This window comes from Penicillium cosmopolitanum (genome assembly GCF_028827165.1).
Source record: "Penicillium cosmopolitanum strain IBT 29677 chromosome Unknown utg000009l:1.0-9042332.0:1.0-9050551.0, whole genome shotgun sequence".
NCBI classification, from domain to species: Eukaryota; Fungi; Ascomycota; class Eurotiomycetes; order Eurotiales; family Aspergillaceae; genus Penicillium; species Penicillium cosmopolitanum.
Window position 1 is genome coordinate 7660095 of NW_026622679.1, and position 17196 is coordinate 7677290.

The following is a 17196-nucleotide window of genomic DNA, read 5'->3' on the forward strand; positions in this document are numbered from 1 at the left end:
TCTCTCTTTCCTACGGCTTCGTGACGTTCAGGGACCTCAGGTCGCGGGCGCCCTCGTGGCAAGGGCTGCCAAAGGCCTCAGCCGGCCAGCTGCTTCCACCCTCCCTTCGTTTCATCATCGCTTCGGCGCCTATTCGAATCTCGAATCTCGAGCAATCCCGTCACTTCAGTTTTTGCGAATCATAACGACCTCACATCTTTCGTTTTCCCCAGGTTCGCGCCAGTGCTAACGGACCCGCCAAATCCATCCCCCGGCCTGTCATTTTCGCACCTTCAACCGCAACCGCCACGATGTCGAACGTTTTCTTTCCCTTCTCCAAGGCGCCTTTGCGCACCATTAAGGAGATCCAGTTTGGTCTTTTCTCTCCGGAGGAAACCAAGCGCATGAGTGTGGTTCACGTCGAATACCCGGAAACAATGGTAAGTGATTGCTGTTTCTTTCACACTGCAAAGAAATCCGCTTCGAACGCGAGCTCTGACATTTTTGGAAACCCCTAGGATGAGCAACGCCAACGACCACGGACCAAAGGTGTTAATGACCCGCGCTTGGGTACTATCGATCGTCAGTATAACTGCGAGACTTGCGAAGAAGGCCCCAAGGAGTGTCCTGGTCACTTTGGCCACATCGAACTAGCCGCCCCAGTATTCCATATCGGTATGTATCTACCATGGACGAGGATGAAATTTAGATGGCTGCTGACTTGCAAATCTTTTTCTGCTAGGCTTTTTGACCAAGATTAAGAAGATCCTGGAGACTGTCTGCCACAACTGTGGAAAGATCAAGGCCAACGCGGTTAGTCATCCCTCACCGGGATGGCAAACTTTGATGGCATGTTTTGCTAACGTTGAAATCAGGCGGATCCTAAGTTTAGAGAAGCTGCGCGCATGCGAGACCCCAAGCGACGTTTCGATCACATTTGGAGACTTTCCAAAGATATCCTAGTTTGCGAAGCCGATCCGACACCCGACGATGACGATTATGAAAAGGGAGGCGAGAAGGAGGTAAACAGACACGGTGGCTGTGGTAATGCTCAACCCACCGTTCGCAAGGAGGGTATCACCCTTGTGGGCTCCTGGAAGCCTAGCAAGGCCATGATGGAAGACGAAATGGCTCAGCCAGAGAAGAAGGTCATTACACCTGCGATGGCTTTGAATATCTTCCGAAACATCTCAACCAGGGAGGTTGATGTCATGGGTCTGAGCAACGATTATGCTCGCCCCGAATGGATGGTTCTCACAGTTCTTCCAGTCCCCCCTCCGACCGTTCGCCCCAGTGTCATGATGGGTGCCACAAGTGGCTCTCGTGGTGAGGATGATCTGACTTACAAGCTGGCTGAAATTGTCCGCGCCAACCAGAATGTTCAACGTTGCGAGCAAGAAGGTGCCCCGGAGCACGTCATCCGCGAATTTGAGTCCCTCCTGCAATATCATATCGCAACTTACATGGATAATGATATTGCTGGTCAACCCAAGGCGATGCAGAAGGGCAACCGTCCAGTCAAGGCCTTGCGTAGCCGCTTGAAAGGAAAGGAAGGTCGTCTACGTCAAAACTTGATGGGAAAGCGTGTTGATTTCTCTGCACGTACCGTCATTACTGGCGACCCCAACTTGTCTCTTGATGAGGTTGGTGTGCCTATCTCGACAGCACGAATTCTCACCTACCCAGAGGTGGTAACTCCATACAACATCGAGAAGCTGCAAGCTTTGGTCTGAGAGGACCCAACATGCACCCTGGTGCCAGGTACATTGTTCGGGACAACGGCGAGCGTATTGATCTTCGTCACGCCAAGCGTGCTGGTGCGCAGCAGCTTCTCTACGGCTGGAAGGTCGAACGTCACATTGATAACGGCGATGTCATTTTGTTCAATCGTCAGCCCTCTCTTCACAAGGAATCCATGATGGCTCACCGCGTCCGCGTCATGCCATTCTCGACTTTCCGTCTCAACTTGTCAGTCACCACTCCATACAACGCCGATTTCGACGGCGACGAAATGAACTTGCACGTTCCACAGAGCGAAGAAGCCCGGGCCGAGCTTTCTGAGCTTGCCCTTGTTCCAAAGAACATTGTGTCCCCCCAACGTAACGGCCCTCTTATGGGTATCGTGCAGGACACTTTGTGTGGTGTCTACAAGATTTGCCGTCGTGACACTTTCCTGACCAAGGATCAAGTCATGAACATTATGCTCTGGGTCCCTGACTGGGACGGAATCATCCCCGCTCCCGCCATTCTCAAGCCCCGTCCTCGCTGGACCGGAAAGCAGATGATCAGTATGGCCTTCCCCACTGGTCTCAACCTCCTCCGTATCGACAAGGACAGCTCGCCACTCTCCGAGAAATTTAGCCCTCTTAATGACGGTGGCCTGCTGATCCATGGCGGACAGTTGCTCTATGGTATGCTTTCCAAGAAGACCGTCGGTGCCAGCGGTGGTGGTGTGATCCATACCATCTTCAATGAATATGGCTGTGATACTGCGGTCAATTTCTTCAACGGCTGCCAAACCATTGTCAACTACTGGTTGCTGCACCACGGATTCAGTATCGGTATCGGTGATACGATTCCCGATCAGAACACGATCAACAAGATCGAAGACGCTGTTCGTGAGCGCAAACAGGAAGTCGATACCATTACTGCCAGCGCTACCGAGAACACTCTCGAAGCTCTGCCCGGTATGAACGTCCGTGAAACCTTCGAGAGTAAGGTTTCCCGTGCTCTTAACAACGCCCGTGACGAAGCTGGTGCTGCTACCGAAAAGAGTCTGAAGGATATCAACAATGCAATCCAGATGTCTCGCTCTGGTTCCAAGGGTTCGATTATCAATATCTCACAGATGACTGCAGTTGTGGGTCAACAATCCGTTGAAGGAAAGCGTATCCCATTCGGTTTCAAGTATCGCACATTGCCGCATTTTACGAAGGATGATTACTCTCCTGAGTCTCGAGGATTCGTCGAGAATTCCTATCTCCGTGGTCTCACCCCCACTGAGTTCTTCTTCCACGCTATGGCTGGTCGTGAAGGTCTCATTGATACTGCCGTCAAGACAGCCGAAACTGGTTATATCCAGCGTAAGTTGGTCAAGGCCTTGGAAGAAGTTATGGTCAAATACGATGGCACCGTTCGAAATTCATTTGGGAGACATTATCCAGTTCATCTATGGTGAGGATGGCCTAGATGGTGCCCACATTGAGAACCAACGAGTTGACATCATTCGATGCTCCGACGAGAAAATGAGAGAGCGTTTCCGTGTTGATGTGATGGACCCCGAGCGTAGCCTCGGACCTGAAGTCTTGGAGCAAGCTAATGAAATTGCGGGTGATATGGAAGTTCAGAAGTACCTGGATGAGGAATGGGAGGCTCTTATCGAGTCTCGCAACTTCCTTCGCACTGTTGCCAAGGAAGACGAGGAGATGATGCAACTTCCCATCAACATCCAGCGAATCCTGGAAATGGCACGCACTACTTTCCGAATCCGCGAAGGTACCATCAGTGATTTGCACCCTGCTGAAGTCGTTCCTCAAGTGCAGGCGCTCCTCGACCGACTCATTGTTGTTCGCGGAGATGACGATATCTCTCGCGAGGCGCAAGACAATGCTACCCTGCTCTTCAAGGCTCAACTGCGCAGCCGTCTCGCCTTCCGCCGACTAGTGACGGACTATTCGCTCAACAAGCTTGCATTCCAACACGTTATCGGTGCCATTGAGAACAGATTTGCTCGTGCGGGCGCCAATCCCGGTGAAATGGTTGGAGTTCTTGCAGCTCAGTCCATTGGTGAGCCTGCTACCCAGATGACTCTCAACACCTTCCATTTTGCTGGTGTGTCATCCAAGAACGTCACTCTCGGTGTGCCTCGTCTCAAGGAGATTCTCAATGTTGCCACAAATATCAAGACGCCTTCTATGACTGTCTACCAAATCGGAGACAAGACATATGACAAGGAGGGAGCCAAACAATTGCGAAGCGTTGTGGAGCACACTAGTCTGCGGTCTGTTACCGAGGCTACTGAGATCTATTACGATCCCGATATTCAGTCTACTGTCATTGAAAACGATCGGGATATGGTCGAGTCCTACTTCATTATCCCAGAGGATGTTGGCGATGACACCAATCTCCAATCGAAGTGGCTGCTTCGTATCGTCCTCAGTCGCCCCAAGCTTCTTGACAAGGGTCTTACCGTTCAGGACGTCGCCAGTAAGATCAAGCAGGCTTATCCTCGCGATATTGCAGTTCTTTTCAGTGACAACAACGCCGATGAGCAGGTCATCCGTATTCGTCAGATCCAGGATGGCAAGGATGATGAAGACGATGATGTCGAGTACGACGTTACATTGAAGAAGCTTGAGCAGCATCTTCTTGACACCCTGACCCTTCGTGGTGTTCCCGGCGTTGAGCGTGCTTTCATCAACGAGAAGAGCAAAGTTCGTATCTTGGACGATGGCACTTTGCACACGAGCAAGTCGGACCCTCTTTGCAAGGAGTGGGTTCTCGAGACCAGCGGCTCGTCTCTTGCACCCGTCCTTTCTCTTCCGGGCGTTGACGCTACTCGTACCTACTCGAACCAGTTTATCGAAATTTTCGAGGTCTTCGGTATTGAGGCCGCTCGTACCGCTTTGCTCCGTGAGTTGACACAAGTGCTGGCTTTCGATGGTTCCTATGTCAACCACCGTCACTTGGCCCTGCTGGTCGATGTAATGACTGTTCGCGGCTACCTGACCCCTGTTACTCGTCACGGTATCAACCGTGCCGACAATGGTGCGCTCATGCGTTGTTCTTTCGAGGAGACTGTGGAAATTCTTCTCGAAGCTGCTGCCTTCGGAGAACTTGACGATTGCCGCGGTGTTTCTGAGAATCTGATTCTTGGACAGATGGCCCCCGCTGGAACGGGAGAGTTTGATGTCTACCTGGATCAGACTTTGCTCAACACAGTCGTGTCGAACAATGCCCGCTTCGGACTCATGAACACTGGTGGTGCCAAGGACGCAATGATTCCGGATGGTGCTGCCACCCAGTATGACAGCGCCTCGCCCTTGTCTAGCACTCCTTACATGGTTGATGGCGATCCCGATGCCAGTTTCTCTCCTATCCGACAGCCTGGTTCGGAATCTCCTGGCTTCCACAACTACCAATCCGATCCTCTCAGTGGATTCACCAGTCCTGCAGCTCGCAGCCCCGCGGGCTACTCTCCCAGCAGCCCGTTCAACACCAGCCCAACGTCTCCTGGCTACTCTCCATCGTCAAGCTACTCCCCTACCTCCCCGGGTATGGGTATGGGTATGGGTATGACAAGCCCTGGATTCTCTGCCACCAGTCCCGGATTCTCGCCCACAAGTCCGTCGTTTGCTCCTACATCCCCAGCGTACTCGCCGACCTCGCCTGCCTATGGTCAAGCATCGCCGACTTCGCCGTCGTACTCACCTACGTCGCCTGGGTTCTCGCCAACCTCGCCCAATTACAGCCCGACGTCACCTAGCTTCAGCCCGGCCTCTCCTGCCTTCAGCCCGACGTCTCCCAGCTACAGTCCTACCAGCCCTGCGCTTGGTGGTGGGCGACACCTGTCCCCCACCTCCCCGACATCCCCCAAGTACACACCCACCTCGCCTGGATGGTCTCCCACGAGCCCCCAGTCGTACTCGCCGACGTCCCCTAACTTCTCTGGCTCGCCGACGTCTCCGGGCTACAGCCCAACTTCTCCGGCTTACAGTCCAACGTAAGTCTCGAAATTCTTGGACAGAGTTTGGTGCTTTAGCTAACATGTCGAAAAGGTCTCCTCGCCAGTGAGTTTTGCTCCGACAAGGCACGCCCTTTCAGGGCTTCAGTACCCTTGTATCAACACCAAAACTTTCAAATAAACCACAAAAAGAATCATCTTGCACTTGAGATCTCGGACTTGGATGGTCATCTTTTTTTTAACGATCCGGGCCTCTTTGCCACTTTCGATTGTATCTGTTTTAGCAATGCTCACGAGCTTTCGCTCGCCTTATCCATTTTTTGCCCCTCTGAAGATGCCCCAGCTCAGCCTTTGATTCGTTTCCAAAATTGAGAACGAGATTTGTTGCCCCCTCCCCTTTTCATGAGTGGATGTGGATGGATTCGTGGGGAAGAACTGGGACGTTGTGTTCTTAGCTTTCGAACGCGACTCGGGTCAACTTGTTGTACCTTGAGTTGTATTCTTGAAGGCTGCCTCAGCGCTTCGGAATCTTTCTCAGAACCTTCTACGGTTCTAGACTTTTTCTTTTTCTTTTCCTTTGCATGAAGAGCGCAATGGGGGCTGTGTATTTGTTTGATTTTCTCCCGTTCTGTACACAGACCGTAGGGAGCTGAATAAAAAAGAATTTTAATGACATTCGTCCTTTAGAGGTTATCACTGGGCATAGTGTATTGCTGTAGTTCATAAATTAACCCACTTGTAATATCTATCATCCATGTTGACGCAGTGTGAAGTCCAATAGGAAATCGTGATTAGACCGGAGAGACCAAGGTCTTCTCTTCCAAGTTTGCCTTCGGAATATTTCGGTTACTACTAGTATCACACCTATTTTTCTATTTAGACACTGCTGCCCGGTATGAAATTTCTCTCGGCTTACTCGCCATAATACTACGAGACTGGTGATTTTTCTAGTTAAATCTAAACTCCTACAACCCCTAAACTCCCCGAGAGAAAAAATCACACCAAGACCGAATTTCGTCAGTAAGGATTAGATATAGACAAATGGCCCACAATAGATCAACATCAGAGGGCGTATCTAAAATGCTTGGACTCCATGTCCGTCATGTCCTTGAAACCATCTAAAATGGCCTGGGAAGCAACATCTTCTCCGGCAAGGTTCTCGGCATTCGCTCTTTTCTCTCTTCGCGTATTGTCCCATCTCATCGAGATGTATACCATGATAGAGAGAACGATTATTCCCGCATAGCAGACCAATAGCCCAGTAAGAGCAGAATAGTATCGCGGGGCTTCGCGAGAAAAAAAGATGTTGGCCCCTGCAACGTTTCCTGCAGCATACATCGTAAACCAAATACCGTTGGCGACAGCTCTTTTGGTATGACCGGCCACATTTGTAGACAGTAGATTCCAAGAGACAATCACTGGCGCGCCAATGATATACTGGAGCCACGTGCATCCGACTAAAGTCCATCGGTGGTCGAGACTGGTAAATCGAATACCAAGTAAACCACCGAAAGGAATCAGACACACAATAGCAAGAACTATACAGCGTGAATTGGGGACATTTGTGGCAACAATACCGCATATTGGGACTATGGCAGCCTCAAAAGCACCCGTGGGTAGTTGGAGAAGGGTGGCATAGATTCCACTGAATCCGAATCCTTTGATCAACGAAGAGGCAAAGTTCGACACGCCGCCATTGATCACACCACAGGCGATGCCAATTCCCGCACAGCAAAGCACTTTCACATCGTAGATACTTTCTAATGCCTGTCGAGGCTTGATCTGTTTAGTCTTCACTCCGATCATGTTCTCTGCTACTCGCCGCACGGCTACAAGCTTTTGGCGATGGGTTAGGAATCGCGCAGAGCTGGGAGAGTCGGGCATTAACATGAGGAAGACACCGCCGCAAACGAAGTTGAGGAGTCCAATCGTCAGAAAGATTAGCTGCCAGCTATGAAGTGTCGTGTTGTGTGGGTGTCCGAGGCCAAATCCCAAAAGGGCTCCAACCATAGTCGCCATGCCGTTGGCACTCAACCAAATAGCCATGCGTAAAGGCTGCTCGGAGCGCCGGTAGAACATCGATGTTATGACCATCACTGTTTGGGTTAACGCCCAAGCTAAATTATGCACGCTCCGTGGTGTTCTTACTGCAAGGGCTAACTCCGGCCTCAGCCATGCCTAGCAAGAATCTGAGCACCAAGATCCCCGCATAGTTCCTTGCTCCGATATGGGCAATGACAAGTATGCTCCAGGTTAGAAGCATACCACCCATATACTTTGCTACAGGGAGCTTTTGGATCAGGAGATTGGCCGGAATTGCCCAGAAGAGATATCCAAAATTGAAGATAGCAGCTACCCAAGAGTATTTCTGTCCTTCAAGTCCAAGATCGGGGATGAGGGAATAGGCGGAGGCATAGTTTAGGGATAGCTTGTCTGTGTTTTCATGTAGTATAACGTTAGCTGATATAGTATGCGAAGAATCGTGGGAGGGGCACCGTACCGAGAAATTGAATCACATAGGTGACATAGAGCTGAAGCACCAGGCCACTGTGGTTAACGGAAGTCCAACGTAACTCGAAGGAAGGAGGATATACCGGCCACTACTTACAATGGGCATGATTCTCCAGTCTAGAATGCGAAGTACCTCAGCACCCTCTCGCTCCAAATCTTCGGCTGATAGCTGCTCGGCTTCCACATATAGATTGGCGCCGATATCATGGACCTCCCCGAGTGTAACATCCTTCTCCACAGTTGGCGCTTGATCCACTTCTGACTCTTTTAAATCCATGATGAATTGAGAATAAGTTCAAACAGGCTAACAGCACAAGTACTGAGAGTTCTGAACGAACATACTTCGGACAAGGTCAAACTGCAGCTTTAAATACCTCGACTAGACAATCTCGACAACCTTGACACCTTACGGCTATCATTTGCCAAGTAGATAAGCTGTTATCTTGACATTCCTATGGGATGTTCCCCTCACAGTTCAGCAAAAGTGATAGGCGGACAGCTGCCCGCTGGGAAGAGCGGACAAGACTCCGCTGACTCCGCTGCCTCTCCGCCTCCGCCTTCGCACGACGTCAATCGTAGTATAAACCTTCTTTCTTTGGGCAAAGAAACTCAGTCGTGAGGACTTGCTCTTTTGGTGGGTCATCTCATCTGGTTCTGGAAGCTCAGTATAAATAATTAATAGGTGATATTTCTTTTTTCTTTTTTCTTCTTCTTTCTTTTCGATTACAAAAATGCCTTCATCACCAGTCGGTCAACACCTGGATCTTCTCGACGCGAGTATCGCAGAATTACAAAATGTTCTCTCCTCGGGCTCCCTGACGAGCGTGGATCTTGTATCGCGCTATCTGCGAAGAATCAGTGTTTATGATGCAAATGGATTGAAGCTGAGCGCTATCCCAATCCTCAATCCAGCCGTCTTTGACGAAGCGGCGGCCTCAGATGCCAGGCGCACACAGGGACTTCCACCACGACCACTGGAGGGAATTCCCTATTTGGTGAAAGATAATATCAAAGTTCAAGGAATGGTGGTTGGGAATGGCTCGCCTGCCTTTGAAAAACTCATTGCAAACGAGGACGCGGCTTGCGTGGAGATTCTCCGCAATGCCGGCGCGGTACTTTTGGGCCGCACAAATATGCCAGCCATGGCGTATGGTGGAATGCAACGCGGAGTATGGGGACGTGCTGAAAGTCCATACAACTCTGATTATTTAGCCGCAGCTTATGCTTCGGGCTCATCCAACGGGTCCGCGGTTGCGACGAGTGCCAATCTCTGTGTATTCTCCCTGGGAACTGAGACTGTTTCCTCGGGGAGATCACCGGCTTCGAACAATGCTGTTGTAGCCTATACTCCATCAAAGGGTCTATTGCCTCTCCGTGGTGTTTTCCCTCTATATCCTACCTGCGATGTATTGGTCCCACATACGAAGACCGTGGCAGATCTCTTCTGTGTTCTCGATGTTCTGGCTGTCGCAGACCAAACCCCGGTTGGAGATTTTTACAATGAGCAATCGGTTGTTGCCATTCCTTCAATAACCTCCATCAGACCGAAGTATTTCTCCACGCTGGGAGATAAATCATCGCTGAAGGGTAAACGGATTGCCGTACCTTCGATGTACATTGGAGGGGATGACTCTTCCATTCCACAAGTCAGCAAAGTCAATACCCGTCCTTCAATCCTCAAGCTATGGAAGAAAGCGCAACAGACTTTAGAAGCATGCGGCGCTGAAGTCATTGAGACTGATTTTCCCTTGGTGACTACGTATGAGTCTAATGCATCAACAGGCCAACTCGTCACAGTTGCAAATCTTCCTGATGGTTGGGCTAGCAAGGAGCGATGTGAGGTCGTTTCCCATGCCTGGGACGACTTTCTCGCCACAAATGACCAGAACGGCCTTCGGTCTTTGACCTACGTCGACCCCGATGACATCTTTCCACTTGCACCCGGATCACTCTTGGGTACACCTGAAGCAGCTAATAAGCCCCGATGGGGGGAGATCGTGGAATACCCACGCACTAAGCCAGCATCAATATTCGAGATACCCGAAATAAAGCAAGCAGTTCAAGCGCTGGAGGATGCCCGAAAGAAAACCTTTGAGGAGTGGATGGACGAAAATGGCCTAGATGCAGTGGTCTTCCCAGCCAACGGAGATATCGGTGCTGCGGATGCTGATGTGAATAAAGATGCCTCTGATTTTGCTTGGACAAATGGTGTCAAGTACTCCAATGGAAACCGGCCTATTCGTCACCTTGGAGTTCCGACCATCTCGGTACCAATGGGAATCATGGACGACACAAATATGCCAGTCAATCTTACATTCGCCGGAAAAGCGTACGAAGATAATGATATTCTGAGCTACGGCTTTGCATTTGAGATGGCCTCCAAATCCCGTGTTCAACCATCCGGTACCCCGGCACTCGACTCAGACTATCTCCCAACTGGCAGTACATTTGGCGCAACTGCGGCTCGGGACGAATTGGAGCTTCTCGTGACCACCCAGAGCAAGGAAGTTCGCGACTCAAAGGCTTTTGTTGAAGTCAAGGGCTCTGTCAGCTCTACAGCGAGGAGTGTTTCTTGCTATGTCAACGGGGAGCGTTGCGAAGTTTCTCGGGAAGGGGAGAAGTGGAATATTACCTCCATCTACCCAATTTCTGACAGAGATAGTGAGTGGAAGTCCTGGGAAAGCCCCGCAGTGAAACAGACAATTGTGATTGTGGTAGCACACTCTGAATCTGGGTCTTCATCTGGCAAACTAATTTTGCTATGAGGGCAAGAAAACTAGATTCTTTAACTTTGTATTTTGTCATATTGATATTATAGATTTTACACCTCACAAGCTAGTTCAGTCATATAATCATCCGAAATCTCCTCGTATCGCACAAAACCTCCATACATTATATCTTCGATCATCCCAAGTATCGCTCGGTGAAGGTATTTATCCTTCAGCTGTTGTAGATATGATTCAGCCTCCCCTAGGGCGAGGGTTTTATTTGCCGTGCTGTCCCCACCGGTGTGCCAAAGAACCTTCTGATGAAGGAATTCGAATACCTTGGAGTACGGAACAGCGTCATCCCAGCGATCTGCAAAGCACCTCAGATTCTTCGTGCATGCTTCGATGGCTTCGGGTGAGTCATAACTTCGAGGTCCTTGCTGAAAGCTGGGACTGTCCACTATAGGCCTCGTTGCCCAAATCAGATAAAGGAGCATAATACTCGCCCGGAATTGGAAAACAAGCTAGACATAAGGTTAGCGAGAAGGTAGATAACATGATTCCGACGTACTTACTGCAGACCAGGTGAAACACATTACATGTCCTTCCTCCTGGAAGTGACGGAATTTGAGGCAGACTTCAACAACTGCAGAGAATATGTCTTCCGTTCCGTCTTGATCAAGGAAACTGCTCTTCTCTTCCATCAATATCAAGATGCTATAGTCGTAAAGTTTTGTCATCCAGCTAGGGTGATTATAGCCACAGGAGACTTCGTCGGTGCCGTAACGCGGAATATCCTGCCGCCAAAGATCCAAAGCTGATTTAAGTGAAGAGCTGAACGCGCTTTTATCCTCCGAAAACTGCCAGCGAGAGCTTTCCAAGGACCGCCTGATATTTGTTTGGATTTTTCGTAGCCTGAACAGGTGACTTATAGCTGGATGTGTTTGGACGGGGGGCTGAACCGAGTCTCCAAGCCTAGACAACTAATGAAAAGACGTCAGTAAGTTTTGTCATTGATGACCTCAGGAGTTGTTCATGGTACTAGTACTAACATCATCATCAACAGCCTGATATGCGGCGGATACAGGTCGATCCCAACCGGAGGCCACGATTTCATTTAACATATAACAAGTGATAAACATGTTCTCGACTGAGGCTTCCCCTGAAGCACTAAGTGTCTTGTCTCCCTGGTTAACCCGCATGTATTTTCGCATTTCTGTCATTGCAGTGATGCAGAATGGCATTATGGAGGAAACACCTGTGGCAATTTCATCGGAAGATGGGCAATGAAAGGCATAGATAATTAGGAGCAAAGAGGCCTGGACCTGCAGAATCATCGACGTATTACCCACAACATGAGGGTAATAATTCATCGCGGATGAATAAAGTTCTTTTGCACGTGTCAAATGTGTAGGGTCTCTATGTATGGTGCTGCAGAGGGATGCGCCAATGGCATATACCATCCTCAAAAAAGAAACACCTCCACTCTTCGTGGTCCTGGAGGCCTTCTTCCCTGTGCCAATTTTTCCATGTGGATTCGTTGAGGAAAGGCCATTCGCGATGGGCTACCGAGAAATAGACATTCGTGTAGAGTTCCGTGAGCCAAAGTGTATCATCTCCAAGGATTGGATATGTCGGTCCTTTGTCGAGATGTAAAAAGTCAAGATTATCTTCATTGACTTGGCCGAAGATATTTGCGAAATCGATCGGAGAAAAAGGGGATTGCCGGAATAGTGATTGTGGTGTTGGGGATGGGACCAGGGCCCTGTCTTCAATGGCGTGAGTGGTGTATTCCTCCCCAATTGACCCATCTTGGAAGTCAGTTTGGACGCTTGCATCGCGCAGTTCAACATGTGAGCCAGCAATTCGAGATGTATCTTCTAGTTCTGCGACTCGCCTCTCAAGTTCCTTGAGATAGGCGACCGGGATCGTAACGCTATCTCCGGATCTACGAGATCGAGCAGGAAGACACTCAGCGCCTTTGCGGTAGCATTCCCCACATGTTGGTTTCGCGTGATCGCATTTCCGCTTTAAGCGGAAGCAGCGAGCGCAGGCGATATCTCTCTGCTTGAATGGGCGCGACATGAGTGGAAAAGGGAAGAAAGCAGAAAGAAGAATGCGGGGGTGGAGTGGAGAAGGGCAATTTGCCGTTGATATTGATAAGAAGGTTTTCCACTTCGGGGCCCAGCCGAGGCTAGACTAACATATACGCTGCTAGTAGTAGTACTGCCAGTGGTAATCTGATAGGCTCAAATCGAGCAGATAGGAACACAATTTCGAACACAGATTCACTTATCACGGCCATTGTCATCCAGATTCATCCTCATCTTCATTCCAGCCCCAGTTCATGACTCACTGCCGATTCCACTTGCCGACCACTGCATCGAAGTCAATCGTCTTGGGGTCGATGTTGAGCATCTTCAGCATGTACTTCATAGTAAATTCCTGTAGCCAATAGCGTCAGCCCCTAAGATAACTCCCCAGCCATAGGAAGGAATTTGTGATAGTTGACTGACCTCCTCTTCTCCATCGACGCCTGGAGTCTCATCGGTATCCTCCGAGTAGATCGGTCGCTCTTCGTCTTCAGTTTCGTCTTCATCCTCCTGCTCGTGCTCGTGCTCATGATTCTCATTCTCAAAATCCCACCGAGATGTGTCTCGCTTGCTTTGTTCCCTCCAAGCTGCCATCCCACCCATGCGTTTCACTCGTTCCTGAGCACCTTCGAATACTTCATCGGCTGCTTTTTGGCTAACATGTCGCCATTTGATGATCAAAGCCGCCAGTTCAGAATCTTGGGTCGAGGATTCAATGCGGAGGGCTTGGTTTGCTGCATCAAGTTCCGAACGAAGTAAAGCCAGTCGTCCTCGTAGCACACTTTGCTGTCGCTGTAATGCCAATACCTCAGGATCTCCAAGAGGAGATCGTGTTGGTGTTGAGAGCCCAGAGTACCGGGGAATAGGTCGGCGTAGATGGTTGGCAGGAGAAGTCAACGGCGAGGACAAGAAGGATCCAGGGTTTGTTTTGGCCTCTGAGCTTCCAGACATGAAACGTGCTTCATCGCTAGCCAGCCGAACTATCTCTGGAGTTTGGGGAGCGCGTTTGGGTGATGGGTCGGTGGCGATAGGCTTGCGGAGTGGAGGCTTGAACGGTTTGGAAAGCGTGGACGGTACGTCAAGGCGACGACGTTTGGGCTGAGGTAGACTACTCATGTCGGAGTTGATTAGAGGGGAGCAGGAATTTGATAATTTGATGGGGAAGAGAGAGGAAGGAGGAGAGATGGAGAATGGAGGTTGAAAGTAGACAGTAGGCCGGGACGGGTAAGTGCATGCGCTCAATGTTTTCAATGTTTTCGATATTATCTACTATCTACAGCTAAAATTCGGCATACAAAATACAGGTTCATCATTCAATGGCCAACGCCTCCTGCTACCCACTGCCCAAATTCCGGATCGCCAGGCCGTGGGAAGAAACCACGGTCATTCGCATTTGCATTCGCATTGTTCACATTCCCATCTCCCTGATTCGCGGCGTTTTGGTTCTGACGATTACGCTGCTGTTGCTGTCGGACGTAGACGAGCACCAAGAGAGTCGCCGCAAGTCCGACGATAAGAAGACCTTCTAGCATCCCCTCATCAAGATCGAATTCGAGGTCATCGTAGTATCCATCCTCGTGCTCTCCGTCCAGGGTTCGTGATCCAGCATATTCTTCATCATTTTCCTGTCCCTCATAGAGTGCATCATAGTACTGCGCCTCATTCTCGATAAAGGCCTGAATCCATTCTTTGAAGGTACGACGGGGCCGAACATCTAATGCAAAAAAGGAAAAGAAAAGAGTCAGTAAATGGCAGGCGCTGTATACTTGAGAGATCCACATACCTTCATCATCACGAATCGGATTCACGTTTCCGTTCGTAATGCGGTTCCAGTACCCCCGGGCCCTCAGTTTCATTAAGCTGAGCTTGACTGGAAGATACGCCTCAGAATTGGTCTCAAGAGCTAGGTCATAATACCGCTTAGCCATATGGAAATCCTGCTGCACCGCAACGCCATTCTCGTGCATCCAACCTAGATTCCAGTATGCCTGTGCGCTGTGGTATGCCTCAGCCGCATTGTGGTAACAGGTCGATGCCTTATCAGCATCACGCACTGTCCCCATGCCAGCCAGATAATAGTCACCCATCTTGATCAAGGAATCGATGTTGGCCTGCTTGGACGACCTGGTCCAGTAGATCAGTGCAAGTGCAGTGTTACGCATTAAGGATGACCGGGTTTTCTTCACCCACGGCAGGATGGAATCCAGAGAAAATAGAGAGCGCTGCTCGTCAAGTATAAATGCCACATTTGCTTGCGCATGTTCATATCCCTGTTCGGCAGCCATCATGGCCGGAATAAGAGCAGCTTCATTGTCTCCAGCCTCATAGGCAGTGTTGGACTCGACGAATGCCGAGTGAATTGCTTCGCCTTTCTCTGCGACCAATTTATAATAAGCCGCAGCGACGCCACAGTGTGGTTGCCGACCAACACCGAAGTGCGCCATTTCAGCGAGATAATAGTAAGCCTCCATCCATCCCCAACGGGCGGCGAGATCGAAGTATCGTGTCGCGGTCGCTACATCTCCTTGGTCCAAAAACAGGGCACCAAGTCGTGTTTCCGATGCCGGAAGATCCTGGTCGGCAGCAACCTTGAAGTAAGAGGCCGCTTTATAGGCGTCTTGGGGGACTCCATAGCCGTGGAGGTACATCAGCCCCATCTGGTGCTGGCAAAGAGCGTCGCCATTTTCGATGCCACGTCGGAACCAAGCGAGAGCAGTTGGAAAGCTCTGATCAACCCCCTCGCCACGAAGAAACATGAGACCCATATGTCCTGCCGCCTTGGCAGCCAGCTTGTCAAGTCCTGCTGGTGGGTTAGGACTGATAGATCCATCCTTTGCCCAATATTTCTTCGTCACAATATTGAAATACTTCATAGCTCGTCGAAAACTACGAGGAAGTCCACGGGCACCTTCGTAGTGCATTTTCCCCAAACTGAAGGTTGCTTTCAAGTCACCCTTGTGGGACAGGAGGTTGAGATATTCCATCAGGTCCTCAACACTTGCTTCAGGGGAGTGGGCAGCGTCCCGCGCGTTATGCCCCGAGCTCGAGAAGCTAGCGCCTTCTCCGTAAACACCACCCTCCTCCTCCGCCCAGCGATAGGATTCCCTGATCATAGCATGGCCCCCGGGCGGCCCAGACCGATAGTGCTCCATGGCTTTGTCGGCCACTCTCTTATAGTAAAGAATCGCGTGATCGCAATTCTTGGGTGTACCAATTCCTGTATGATATCGGTATGCAAGTGTCATTTCAGATCGTGTGTTTCCCCCTCGGCGGCAAATTCATGGTACATCAACGCCTTTGCCTGGTCACGTTCGACCGCATTGCCAATGCCCGTCGCATACATAAAACCAACCATGGACTGTGCCGTGCTGTTTCCAGTCAGCCATGCCAGCTCGTTGTACCACAGGAAGGCTTCGCTGAAGTTGCGCGGGTATGTGAAATTGCCGTGGAAGTGCATCTCGGCCAGTAGATACATTGCGTCCGGGTCCTCCTCTTCTTCCACGGCGGCTCTGAGTTCGTCGACTGCACGTAAAACATTTGAATTGACTTTGCGTTCTGTTCCATCGGAAGCGGGCCCATTGAGAAACAGCATCCGGAAGGCCTCACGACCATAGTGTAAGGTGTATGCGAGCAGCCCCGTTGGCCTATCGGCGTGAAGATTGGTAGGTTTTGCGGCTCGAAGGATATCCCAGGCATTTACAACTCGTTCTGCGGTCAAAAGCGAAGATTTGTTAGCCAAGTTGGTGCTTTGAAGCCCGTCACGCGATAAGGCCGGGGATTGACTTATGACTTACGACTGACCGGCCGAGGTTCTGGCTCTGTAGCTTGAAACAAGTATTGTTGGTTATCCACATTGCTGGCGATAGCGGTCATTGATTCATCGTTGGTGGGAGCTTGTGTTGACCCTACTGCATAAACCTGTGATAGCACTAGAAAGAGGAGTCAGCTGGCTGTCGCGCGACTCTCAGACAAAGCAAAGGGTGAGGGGCATACGCAGAGCCGGCAGAAAACAGGGGAGTGACGCCCTCATGATGCCTGTGATAAGTGAGATCCGTTGAAGTGTAAGAGTCGCATCGCGACCTGCAGAAGGACACAAGTCAAAGAGAGTCAGCGAGCATCGGTGATGTAGTTGGATCCAACGGGCCACTTGGCTTGACGGAGCTTCATTTTGCCGACGGCGAATCACCGCTCTGGTTGTATACCTGGCTTGGCATGCACAAAC

General features: G+C 50.3%; 7 protein-coding genes across 7 annotated transcripts; 2 read left to right on the forward strand and 5 right to left on the reverse strand.

Moving 5' to 3' along the window:
- Positions 1 to 290: 290 nt before the first annotated feature.
- N7509_010952 (DNA-directed RNA polymerase II subunit RPB1) lies at positions 291 to 5772 on the forward strand (the record flags this gene model as incomplete). Its single annotated transcript, XM_056635589.1, has 7 exons — positions 291 to 419; positions 498 to 654; positions 722 to 792; positions 855 to 1706; positions 1766 to 3112; positions 3144 to 5701; positions 5757 to 5772. 7 exons carry the CDS (start codon positions 291 to 293, stop codon positions 5770 to 5772), a joined length of 5130 nt encoding a protein of 1709 aa, XP_056486209.1.
- Positions 5773 to 6724: 952 nt separating this feature from the next.
- On the reverse strand, positions 6725 to 8450 carry N7509_010953 (putative MFS allantoate transporter; the record flags this gene model as incomplete). The annotated part of the gene is made up of 4 exons (XM_056635590.1): positions 6725 to 7758; positions 7811 to 8095; positions 8163 to 8193; positions 8271 to 8450. 4 exons carry the CDS (start codon positions 8448 to 8450, stop codon positions 6725 to 6727), a joined length of 1530 nt encoding a protein of 509 aa, XP_056486210.1.
- A 454-nt stretch (positions 8451 to 8904) lies between these two features.
- On the forward strand, positions 8905 to 10938 carry N7509_010954 (Amidase; the record flags this gene model as incomplete). Its single annotated transcript, XM_056635591.1, has 1 exon — positions 8905 to 10938. One exon carries the CDS (start codon positions 8905 to 8907, stop codon positions 10936 to 10938), a length of 2034 nt encoding a protein of 677 aa, XP_056486211.1.
- A 56-nt stretch (positions 10939 to 10994) lies between these two features.
- On the reverse strand, positions 10995 to 12966 carry N7509_010955 (uncharacterized protein; the record flags this gene model as incomplete). Its single annotated transcript, XM_056635592.1, has 4 exons — positions 10995 to 11405; positions 11457 to 11864; positions 11934 to 12271; positions 12342 to 12966. 4 exons carry the CDS (start codon positions 12964 to 12966, stop codon positions 10995 to 10997), a joined length of 1782 nt encoding a protein of 593 aa, XP_056486212.1.
- A 273-nt stretch (positions 12967 to 13239) lies between these two features.
- Positions 13240 to 14090, reverse strand: N7509_010956 (putative DNA repair protein Dds20/Mei5; the record flags this gene model as incomplete). The annotated part of the gene is made up of 2 exons (XM_056635593.1): positions 13240 to 13326; positions 13398 to 14090. Coding segments are annotated over 2 exons (780 nt in total), but the record flags the coding sequence as incomplete, so codon positions are not given.
- A 197-nt stretch (positions 14091 to 14287) lies between these two features.
- On the reverse strand, positions 14288 to 16126 carry N7509_010957 (SEL1-like repeat protein; the record flags this gene model as incomplete). The annotated part of the gene is made up of 1 exon (XM_056635594.1): positions 14288 to 16126. The coding sequence occupies one exon, from the start codon at positions 16124 to 16126 to the stop codon at positions 14288 to 14290; it is 1839 nt and encodes a 612-aa protein (XP_056486214.1).
- An 89-nt stretch (positions 16127 to 16215) lies between these two features.
- N7509_010958 (tetratricopeptide repeat protein) lies at positions 16216 to 16847 on the reverse strand (the record flags this gene model as incomplete). The annotated part of the gene is made up of 2 exons (XM_056635595.1): positions 16216 to 16682; positions 16769 to 16847. The coding sequence occupies 2 exons, from the start codon at positions 16845 to 16847 to the stop codon at positions 16216 to 16218; spliced, it is 546 nt and encodes a 181-aa protein (XP_056486215.1).
- Positions 16848 to 17196: the final 349 nt, after the last annotated feature.